The sequence below is a fragment of the Pocillopora damicornis genome, chromosome 1 (assembly GCF_964200805.1).
Source record: "Pocillopora damicornis chromosome 1, jaPocDami1.2, whole genome shotgun sequence".
NCBI classification, from domain to species: domain Eukaryota; kingdom Metazoa; phylum Cnidaria; class Anthozoa; order Scleractinia; family Pocilloporidae; genus Pocillopora; species Pocillopora damicornis.
Genome location: NC_142670.1, coordinates 30898886 through 30910902, shown reverse-complemented (window position 1 = coordinate 30910902; position 12017 = coordinate 30898886). Strand labels below are relative to the sequence as shown.

At 38.5% G+C, this 12017-nt stretch overlaps 1 protein-coding gene and 1 pseudogene across 11 annotated transcripts in view; one reads left to right on the top strand and one right to left on the bottom strand.

Moving 5' to 3' along the window:
- LOC113677954 (long-chain-fatty-acid--CoA ligase 1) overlaps nucleotides 1–12017 on the top strand; it is a 60569-nt gene that overhangs the window by 14127 nt on the left and 34425 nt on the right. For all 11 annotated transcript variants that reach the window (XM_089188220.1, XM_089188199.1, XM_089188188.1 and 8 more), the window contains 8 exons: nucleotides 224–306; nucleotides 519–570; nucleotides 1132–1214; nucleotides 1487–1541; nucleotides 2165–2260; nucleotides 2476–2548; nucleotides 3410–3501; nucleotides 3643–3759. In XM_089188220.1, coding sequence (XP_089044346.1) covers nucleotides 224–306; nucleotides 519–570; nucleotides 1132–1214; nucleotides 1487–1541; nucleotides 2165–2260; nucleotides 2476–2548; nucleotides 3410–3501; nucleotides 3643–3759 — 651 coding nt within the window. The remainder of the gene's footprint in view (nucleotides 1–223; nucleotides 307–518; nucleotides 571–1131; nucleotides 1215–1486; nucleotides 1542–2164; nucleotides 2261–2475; nucleotides 2549–3409; nucleotides 3502–3642; nucleotides 3760–12017) is intronic.
- LOC149053274 (tetratricopeptide repeat protein 28-like) lies at nucleotides 5683–8036 on the bottom strand (annotated as a pseudogene).

The following is a 12017-nucleotide window of genomic DNA, read 5'->3' as shown; positions in this document are numbered from 1 at the left end:
TCTAACTTATCAAAACATATAACTTAGAGGATATGATTTTGTATTTATTTCTGAAATAAAGCAGTTATCTTTTATCTTTTATCTTTTTCCTAAGCTTGCAAAACTAAAGCTGGATATATAATATTGGTTGCTACTTCCACGTTATTTGACGGTACTCTTACAACTAATGAAACCAAATCATTTCGCCGACTTTTAAAGCCTAAATGTAAAACAATGTTTTCAGCTGAACTTGTTTGTAAGCGGAGGAAGGATTGGGTACTACAGTGGTGACGTCAAGCAGTTGCTAGAAGACTGCAAAGAGCTGAAGTAAGTTAATTATTTTATCATCATTTTGTGTGAAAATGCTTTTATTCTGCATTATTATTGAGAACACTATAGTTTGTAGTTTCTTAAAACCACTTTTCACTGACTTTAGTCTACTCTTAACTGAATCGAGTTGAAGATCGTTCATCACTGTAGTATTATGACATACCGGCTCCCTAAACTACACTTACTTCCCATTTCTCAATTCTTCACAGGCCAACTATATTCACACCCGTGCCTCGCTTACTAAACAGAATCTACGACAAGGTAGGAAAGCGTTGAGTGAAGTTGGTCATTTACAATCGAGTAGGATATATTTTTTTTCTTGGCCAAGAAAGATAGGTAATGAGATATTCTGGGTGCATAACTTAAACCTTTATCCTTAAGACGATGGGGTATTAATTTCTCTTTACAGTATCAGCCTTAAACAAAAAGTTTGGGTTTTCGGAAGAAAGGAAATGATCACCAATTTTAGAAGTTCCTGATTGTCACACAGATTCTCAATATAAGTACCACAGGAGTTGTAAAGAAGAAAGTGTGGAGAATCTGAATGCTAACGGGGTGAAAAGGGTTGATGTTTGTTATTTGCACTCTGAAACAAACATTTTCTCTGAGAATTTTGAGTTGAGATAATGTTCAACCAAACGATTTTTGTCGGCATCTAATTCCTTATATTGAGATTTTGACTTTCAATTGGCTTCACTTTTTGCCTAAATAGTCATTAGTGAAGAAAAAAAAGGCAAAAATGCTATCAAAACCAGATTTCTGTCATTTGCGTCGTGAATGTCATGCATATAAGGGAAAAGAAGTTATGCTCTTAATCGATAGATCATGTCTGAGGTATCCAAGAGTAAACTGAAGAAGTGGATTTTTCAAATGGCACTTAAGTCTAAGGAAAATGATCTTAAAAGGTGAGTAACACCGAAAAAACACATTAACTTCAAAGCTGCGAAACAATTTGCCAGAAGTCGGATGGTTCCATTAATCATGGTAGTAACGAGAAATTGTTTTGAAGCGATCACTGGAAAGGAAAGAACCCTCGTTTTCTCATACGGAAGTTCTTCTCGATTTATTTTCTTTCTATTTGCAAAATAGGGGAGTTGTTCTAAATGACTTAAATTTATGAATTGCTTGGCTGAATGCAAAACCATAAACATCGAATTATGACACTTTTCCTTCTAAGGCAAATCATCAGCAAGAACACGATATGGGATCATCTGGTTCTGCGTAAAATACAGGTAATATACATTAATACATGTATCAACCAGTAAATATTCTCCTTGGAGCCCGGTTCGATGAAGCTGTCATATAGTTGAAGCTGATTTAATCAAAACAAGGAAGAATATTGCTACAAACATTTTGTGATTATAAAGGACTCAACATAAAAAAGAAAACACAAAAAAGCAAAAGATCAGAAATGCAGAAAAACTGACGCGTGCTCATTGGCGTCAGTTCTGATGCTGATTGTTTGATCGGGCGACGCGGTTTTTTTAACCAATCACAGAACGTAGTAGAATGAATGCCTCAAGCAAGGGTAAGGGCAGCGACAAAGTATTTTCAGCTCAAAGTCTATTCTATTGCAAAGATAATCGCTTGAAATTTCCATATAATTAACCTTTAAATATTATCAAGAAAAATATTTCTGTCTCAAGTCTTGACAAAAACGACCTAAATTTTATCGGAAGACAATATTTTCATTTCAATTTTTTTCCCCGCTCTCACTTACACTTTTTTCACTTCTCTCACTTAAAACGTTATCCCCTGCTTAGTTTCTAAGGCATTCTGTGTGGTATTGTAAAGTATTTATGCGAATTCATTCTTTAGTAAAAAACTTTCATGATATGTTCCTTCTTCGTGACAGAGTTTACTTGGTGGTCACGTGCGATACATGCCTTGTGGTTCCGCACCTCTGTCAGCTCAGGTGACGACATTCATCAGATGCATCATGGGATGTCACGTGAGTTGATTATTTGTATCCAAACATCTAACATCTTTCAGGGCGAAAAGCTACTCAAAAGCTGTATTTATTTTCTCTATTTTATGGGAAGGGTAGGATAAAAGGGTCATCGTAGGCGAGCAAGTTATGCCTAACTTGGCTGTCTGGTAATAAAACAGAACTACCTCTCGATATTGTTAATTTTATCGTACATCGTTGGCCGTTTGTTTCCTCAGCTGACCGAGGGTTACGGTCAGACCGAATGCACAGCTGCTGCCACCTTCCAGCTGTTCAATGACGTCACAACAGGTATGTCAAGCTCTTTGTATGTTTCTTGGCAAAAAGGGGAAGTCATTGGCAGACTCAGAGGCTGATGAGCTGCGCTAATGACACGCGGACCGACTAACTGACTCGCCAACCGACGGGCTAACTGGCTGACTGGCTGGCCGGCTAATTGACCTAGTGGGTGAGTGACTGACTGAATGACTGAGAGACTTGCTGACTGACCGTCTGACTGACTGATTGGCCGGCTGGATGAATAACTAAATAGCTGATCAACTGACTGACAGACTGAAGAATGGATTGAATGACAAACTGATGAGTTGACTGACTGACTGACTGACCGACCGACCGACCGACCGACCGACCGACCGACCGACCGACCGATCGACCGACCGACTGACTAACTGACTGACGGACTGAGTCACTGATTGACCGAATGACTTACTGACAGACCGACTGACTGACAGACAGACTGAATGACTGACTGACTGACTCAATGACTAACAGACTGACTGACGGACTGACCGATTGACTGACTTGCTGACTGACTGACTGACTGACTGACTGACCGACCGACTCAATGACTGACTTACAGAATAACTAACAGACAAGCGGCTTGACTGACTTTTAGTGAGTCACTGAATGTACTGGTTCGACTGAGCCGCTAGCGTAATACCTTTTCAAGTTGTTTGATTTACTCAGTGACAAGCCTCTAAATACTGATAAATTAATCGGTTGATTGAACGTTTACCTTACTGACTGATAGGCAAGGTGACTGACTTATTGAAAGTTTGACTGATTGGTGGTGGAGTAGATCAACTGATTGACCAATGACCACCCGACTCATCAATAGTTATATACTTATTTGTAATTGTCTTCTTTCTGCAGCCGGACATGTTGGCCCTCCAGTTCCTTGTAACATTATTAAGCTTGTCGACGTGGAAGAGAAAGAATACTACGCTAAAAATGGTCAGGGAGAGGTAAAATGGACTGACATATAGCAATACTTGGATTTTTAAGATCACCTCATTTAAGAAAAACAAATCGTTTGTTGCAACAAAATCAATTTGTATTAACCTCAACTAAACTGCAATATCATCATTAATATTTTGCTCTTCTAGATTTGTCTGAAAGGTCCCAACGTCTTCAAAGGCTACCTTCACGACCCTGAGAAAACTGCCGAAACTATTGACGAGGATGACTGGCTCCATACTGGTGACATTGGTGAATGGCTTCCGGTAGGTGATAATTTCTGGTCTCGGTTCGATCCCCACTGGAGTTTTTGAAATTCGCATGCGTGAAACCTCCTGTTGCTACCGTATCCTATTGGGCAAGTCCAAAGTTCGAGGGAGGGGTGGGAAACAAGAGGAATGTTTTAAGCACCTGTTATGCGCAGTAAATAACTTTTCGGTTGGATGTTAAATGTGCATTTGAATGCGACAGTATTAAGTCATTTAAGAATTTTGGTTTGCTTCCTGCGGTACAAAACGCTCGTGATGAGGCGCCGTTGTGAGAGCCTGCTACGAAGGAGACTACTATACGCGTGGCGCCAATGAAGTTCTTTTCTGCTTAAAATTGTTCAGACAACTGTGACAACAAACCCTAAATAGCTGTGTCTGAGTTTTATTTTATATAAACTTAAAGGGTTATTTTTGTTTTCTATCAAACCGTGTATATGTTGGAAACTACGAAAGTTAATGCTCTTTTATCATTTACAAAATCGAAAAAGAAAAAAATTTACTTAAAGAGTCCTATTTCAACCTACGCATCCAGAAAATATGTCTTGGATGCTTAGCATGCCTACGTTTACTTATTTTTTGGCATTTGTACATCTTGCACACTGTTTCTTCTCTTCTTCTGATTGACTTTAACTTCAATGATTCACGCAATAAATGTTCCTTTTCTTTTCAATCTGACGTTTCGATCAATGTCTAGTCCACTTTTTCCTTTCTTTACTTTTGTTTGTTGCAGATATATTGCGCACTGTTTTGTCTTTTCTCTGTTAGGTTGTTTTGTTTGTATCTTGCGCATAGTTCGTTCTCTTCTCCGATTGAATTTTGCATTAGAATCTACTACAATGCTTTTTATTTTCTATGTTTGATTTCCAAGTTACTATCTACCTCGCTGTTTTCTCCAATCTAAGTTAGCTTCTAGATTTTTTTCGCTGAATTCTGGCTGATTGTCACCGTTATTTCCTACAAATTGTTTGCACTCTTCTGTTTGACTATTTCGTTAGTATCTCACGCAATATTTTAGGCTAATTTTACCTGAACAATTTGCATTGGTTTCTCTTTTCTTCTCTGTTTGAAATTAATTTTTTAAGTGTATTTCACTTCGTTTTTTCCCTTCTCCGTTTATCTTTTAGATTATTATATAGTATCTCACGTTCTTTTTGTTCCCTCTTCCGTTTGTTCGTTATGTTATCATCCCCTGTACTTGCGAACAATTTTTATCACTCTTTGATGATCAAGTTTGCATGCTACGGGAGAATTGAAAGTTAGATCATGGTGATATTAACCAAGGATCAGTTTTGAGTTTTGACGAAACTTTTTCCATATTCTCTCGTCTTCTAACATTTAGCTTATTTCCTGCGTTCATCTCAATGTTAATTTTGTCCCCTAATGATATACATAATAGATCTAACGGCTGAACTACAGGTTTTATTCAGTCGCACGCTTTCGATTCAAACGTGTTTACGAAAGCATGCCAAAACGACTTCTTGACTTCGAAACAAATTAGAAATGTCTTTACAAAATAATACCAGTGTCCATTTAAAGACGATAAATGGAAGATAAAAAGAAGAATAATCTTTATGTCGGATCAGTCATCACTCTGCTCCAATCTTTGCTTCATTTTTGTCCTCCTTGAGTTCTTCTTTCCTAAAAACAAACATTCTACATTTGTCACTATTTTAACTTAAAAGCAAACGGAACAGGTTAATTTCAACGAAATTACTTTTTCCTTCAAAGTCACTGGCCATCAGTCATTTCTAACCTCTCCAAATTATTGTCAAATTCCGTGATTGGTGCGAAAGTGACTTTAAAATTATGATTTAATCATTATGGTTACTGTTACCAATTTAGGAAGCGATTCATCAAAATCTTATGGCTCCGGTGCTAGATAAAATCGTCTTCTTTTTCTTGACAATTCATAGATGAAAGACAAGGAATAAAACAAACAAATAACAAAAACTGACTATTATGTCTTCAACTGAAAATTTAAGTGTACTTATGATATTGGTTTATAATAAAAAAATGCTCATTATAACCAGACTTACCCTTTTTTCATAAAATCAAATGTCACGTTGTCCCCCATCAGCACAAACGGAGCCCATTGGGAAGGTTTAGAATAGCCATTGCTTCTCAACCATTGAACGGCCTGGTGAAGAGACTCACTGGCACTTTCTCCACCCACAAGGTGTTTGTAGAAATGCTTCATGAGCTTCGCCGTTGCTTCGTCTTCTAGAGCCCACGATGCTACCAACACTGAACGTGCACCGGATGCTAAGAATGCACGAGCGATTCCGAGGACTCCACGCCCACTGTGACAACAGCTGAGTACTACCAGTTTAGCTCGCACTTGAACTCCTAGAATTTCGGAAATAGTCAGGAGGTAGTCTTCCTCTTCAGGAGTATTGTTAGTGGTACGTTGAGGAGAGAGGGCAATCTCTCCTCTTTCGGCATTTCCATGTGCGACAAGATGTATCAGACTTACCGAAGATATCGCTTGAAGTACTGCCTGCTTTGTTGCGCGACTTCCTAACAAAGGCTCAATGCCCAGCAGTTCACCAACCATCTCTGCTTCCTTTCTTGCATGGAACAATGGTGTAATGTCAATGAGACGTCCATTGTAATGCACTTTGCCAACCGTAGGATCACCCGCAACCAGTGCATCAGTTAGACTGTGATAGTCCGCTGGACATTCTTGAATGATTCGGAGAGTCGTCAGAGAAGGGACGATACGGATTCTGTACTTCTCTGATAAATACTTTCCGGCAGATTCATCACGCAAGGCAGCAAATGGAACTCGGTACGAGAAACGATCCGGCACAATGATGATTTCAGGCTCTGTAAGTAAGTCTGCCACAGGTGCGACGATCCATCTGTAGCACAAATGATGAATTCTTTCGGTATCTTTGGTTTGTCCACCTTGCAAATATGCCCGGCTCACTTTATGAAGAGATGTCGTCACGTTGTCATCCAAAGATCGATCTTCGCAGTTTGCTTTGGGTAAAACGCCAAAGCCAGCGGCGCTCTTTTTAAAGATTCCTTCCACATCGCAAACTCGCTCGTCAATAAGAGTGTCTACTTCCACTTCGTCTGTTTTTCTAAAGCAAGTGTCTCCATTTGCTTTCAATGCCCAGAGAAGAACTTTCCGCTCTCTGTACGCAATATACAAGAAAACAGAGTTACTCTCTCTCCTCACGACGTTTTCAATCCCGAACCATGATTGTGGATCAGCTGAGATGTGGCTTTACACGGAGTACTTGTCTGCCATTAATTCTGCGAGGACTCTTGCTCGTCCCAGTTCCCCAACAGAGAGAGCATCTGCAAATTTTCCATAATAGCAAAGCAAGCCAGTGAGTAAATTGTAGGGAAAAGTACCGTGTTCCTCTAACAGAGACATTTTAAGTTCACTGTTTCCTTTCAGAAAAGTTCTGATTTGCTCGCATTTTGCAATACATTAAAGAAGATATTTCATCGCCTTCCCAGCCTCTGCGATATCTTTAAGAGAGTAATACTAAGAAGGCTTTGAAACTCAAGCATCTTGTCTCCAATTTGGCTGCTTATGGAATAAGCTTTCTCCACACAATCTTTTGCCTTGCTAAATTCCCCAAGCGATCGGTAAAAATTGCCAAGGCTTAAATTAAATATTCCTTCGGCATTTCTACAGCCACATTCTCTGCTGATGGTAAGCGCTTTCACAAAATGTTCTTCTGCTTTCTGATTGTCATTCACAGAAGCAAAAACACCTGCCAAACTTCCTGTAGCATGGGTTTCTAGTCGTCTGTTACCACTTGCTATACTGATACCAACTGCCTTGTCCAAATATTCTTTAGCTCGCCGATATTTTCGAAGCTCACAATAAACAATCCCAAGATTCAAGTATTCTCGTTCTTTTCCCTCGCCGGTTTCTGTCCTAATGGCAAGTGCTTTCTCGAAATATTCTTTAGCCTTCTGATATTCGCCTAAGGACCTAAATATATTTCCTATGTACCCATTAATTGTTCCTTCTACTTTTCTGTCGCCAATTTCCATCGCAATTGCAAGTTGTTTTTCGTAATATTCTTTAGCCTTCTGATATTCGCCCAGGGAATAAAACATCCATCCGAGGCTCTCGTTTCTTTTTCCTTCTCCCTGTCTGTCACCAACTTCTATCGCGATAGCAAGTGCTTTCTCGTAATACTCTTTAGCCTTCTGATTTTCGGCAGCGGAATGAAACACATCTCCGAGTTTACTGTTTCCTATTCTTTCTACTTGTCTGTCGCCAATTTCTATCGCGATGGTAAGTGCTTTCTCGTAATATTCTTTAGCCTTCTAATTTTCGGCAGCGGAATGAAACACATCTCCGAGGTACGCGTTTAATTATTCCTTCTTTTTTTCTGTCGCCAATTTCTATCGCAATGGCAAGAGCTTTCCCGTAACATTCTTTAGCCTTCTGATATTTGCCAAGAGATTCAAAGAGAGCTCCGAGGTTCCCGTTTCTTTCTCCTTCTTCTTGTCTGTCGCCAATTTCTATCGCGATGGTAAGTGCTTTCCCGTAACATTCTTTAGCCTTCTGATATTTGCCAAGGGATTCAAGGACAGTTCCGAGGTTCCCGTTAATTATTCCTTCTTTCTGTCTGTCACCAATTTCTATCGCGATGGCAAGTGCTTTCTCGCAACATTCCATAGCCTTCTGATTTTCGGCAGCGGAATAAACACAGCTCCGAGTTGGCATTAATTATTCCTTCTTCTTTTCTGTCACCAATTTCTATCGCGATTGCAAGTGCTTTCCCGTAACATTCTTTAGCCATCTGATACTCGCCCAAGGAACAAAACACCTGTCCGAGGTTCCCATTTCTTTTTCCTTCTTCTTGTCTGTCGCCAATTTCTATCGCAATGGCAAGTGCTTTCCCGTAACATTCTTTAGCCATCTGATACTCGCCCAGGGAACAAAACACTTCTCCGAGGTTCCTGTTTCTTTTTCCTTCTTCTTGTCTGTCGCTAATTTCTATCGCGATGGCAAGTGCTTTTCCGTAACATTCTTTAGCCTTCTGATATTCGCCTAGGGAATGAAACAAAGTTCCGAGGTTCCCGTTCGCTCTCCCTTCTTTTTTTCTGTGGCCAATTTCTATCGCGATGGTGAGTGTTTTCTCGAGGTGTTTTTTTTGCCTTCTACATTTCCTTGAGGCTCATACACACAGTTCCAATTCTTTGATGAGCCACTGCTTCTTCGCGTTTGTAACCAAGCGTTTGCATGATGATGAGTGCGCTATTGAAAAGTTTCTTTGCCTCTACAAACCGGCGCTGTGCTTTATATTTGTCTCCCAATTGAATGGTTAGTCTTCCAGCGTGGTGAAACGTGTAAAGAAGTTTCTTGGTATATCTTTCTGCATTTGTGTTACCAGAGATGCCGTAGTATGCATTGGATATTACATCAGAGATATCAAGGTGACTACCACGGTCAAGGTTTTGAAGTAGAACTGCACATTCAACACATAACTCAGTTGCTTGTGGGCCACGATCAGTGTTGAGAAGAAATATGACGACATTTAAACCTATCTGGACTGATTGTAGGATTTCTGCAGCGTCACTCATTACGAGTCTTTCCTGTTTGTTTTCGTGACAAAAAAATTAACGAAAAGTAAAACTTAAAAAAAGTTTTAAAAAAGTTAAAAACTGATTATTGTGGAGTCCTTGAGCTATCTTAGGCAATAGGTTGTTTCCTTCCTTTTTACGAATGTCTGAGGGCAACATTTCTTTTTCATTCTTTTATTCATACCAATCCCATGTGAATCAGTTGGGTTGAATTCAAATAGTCGTGGAGCAGATTTGGTTATTGCTATCAAAAATGTTTCACCAGGTGAACAGTGGTTAATTTACGAATCCTGTTATGTTTGCATTAAACGTTTTTTTTTTTCACCCATTTCATGCCATAAAAACTAGTTATTACTGAATCTGATCGCAATTTACTGCTAGAAAATGACTTCCACTGAGATTGTTAAAATTATCAGAAAAAGTCGGCAAACATTGAATTCAACTCAAAGAATGTACATTAACATGGTTTTCTCTGGAACTTCTGCTGATCATACGATGATAGGGCGGGATAGGATTTAAATGGGCACCTTCCAAGCGTCGCGAGCGTCTCGCGCGTTTTTTGGACAGATCGCTTAGCTGCCTGGCAGCTAAAACAGGACAGAACTTTAAATTACGGCTGTAGCTAAGGGAGTAGGTCTTCTTTGACTTTTTAATTGAAATAATGGCATTTGTCTTTCGTACATTTTTGCTTAAAGAAATATTTTGACTTTTCTCGAAGAGACTCGGTTTGTAAAAGGACCTTCTTATTTCCTATTCATCTTACACAGGCGCTTTTTCGCCAGCATGCACACTCTTGTCCCTGGGTTTTTCTTGCTTGAATTGTTGTGAGTTCTCCAATTTTTTTTTGTTTTGTAAATATTCATTTTGATTAATTTCTTTCATAGAAAATGAAACTAAGAGGCAATCAAAATGTGGAAATAATAATTTAAAAAACCAATAGCTCACCTTTGAACACAGACCCTGCCGTTAGATTCTGATGGTGTGACTAATGAAAACAAAAGTAACAAATATTGAAATGAGATTTTTTCCCTGACAAACAAACGTAAATACAAATAGCTGGTGTAACAACATTTTACACACACGGTTAGTAATAAGAAATCATCAAAATGAAAAAAAGAAAACCTGAAATTGGAGAAAAATTGTTTTCACAGGTTGCCCATGAAATTCATCAAATAACATATGGCATCTTTTTATTTTTTATTCTCACAGAAGTGATGAACATATAGCTTCTCCTTTCAATATCCATATATTATACAGCAATCAAGTGGTGAGAGTAAACAGCCCAATTATTCAGAGGGCGTTACCTCCATCATTATTAAGTTGCAATCCTAAAGATTATAGCGCACTATATTTCTGAAATAAATATTTAGCCGCTCACCTCTGAAAAAGAAACGATCTCTGGATAGGTAGGAGACCAAAATAAAGAAACTGATTTTAAAATTTCTCTGCAAAGTAACGAAGAATACAAAGAGCTTGTGAAAGATCGATTATGAAAATTATCGGTAAAAAGTAATCACTGAAAAAACTTAATCGGATGGAACTTGCATTACAATTTGCCTCTAAGATAACTGAAAAAGTATTGGAGCCTGCATATCATTGAGAGGAGATTGGTGGTTTAAAATTGCCCTTTATATGATTTCTAAAAAACCTTCAAGTTACAGAAGAGAGGAACAAATTGCTTCTCTTTCCAAAATCAACATATTATTCAGTGAACAAGCGGCGAGAATACTTATCAACTGAGGGTGTTTTTGTAAAGCAACACTAAATTCTCCCCACTGGCGAACATGGTAAAGCGAAGGAGCTAAATAGAAGAATTGCTAATAAGATTATAAATTCAAAAGCTTACCGTGACGCAAACCTTAAATATTTTGCAATCATATAAAAAAAATGGTTTGAATTTGGTAGGTCTTCACAAATATTATCAGGTTGTTTGGAAATATAGTTCTTTTATCTCTGAAATTCCCCAACTTTATTTAAAACATTAAATATATTTTTTTCTTGAAAAAAGCGAGAAAAGTATAGCCATTGGTAAATTCGGTTTTTCAGGTGCTAACCTTTTTAAAGATAAACACGGGTTGTATTGTTCAAGAGATGAGACCGAAAGCCGCAAGAAACAAAGACAACTGCAGCTTACTGCTTTTTGCAGCTTACCCCTGAACAAGGAAGTGTGTCTTTTTCAGTATTTTTATTGTGTGACTGAGGAGGTCGAGAGTAAGAAACTGAAATGACACGTTCCTTGCAAAACAGAAGTGAATGACAATAACTTTTTGTGAAAAAAAGTAACAGCATAATCGTTCGAACGAAAACAAAATCGTTGGGAAAACCTAAAACGCAACTACGTCGCTTTCCAACTTCCCCTTAATTGCATTCAAAACATTGCATCTTTGTTCTTCTTACGTAATAAATTCCCATTCATACATCGTGTGGCTGCTTTTACTCTTTCAGTCCCAGACTTTGACAATTAAGAATTGTTGAACACGTAATTTCTCTCTACAGTATCAATATATCCTCAGCCAACAGTTTTGGAGAATAAACAAACTTATCAGCCGGACGGTGTTAAATTGACGAAACACCTTATTCTCTTAAAAATATTTACAGTGACATCTGTTACATTTAGAAAGGAGACTTGATAATTAGATCATGGAGGTTAAAGGCCTCGGGATGAGTGGATCATTCTATTTTGAAGACTATGATAA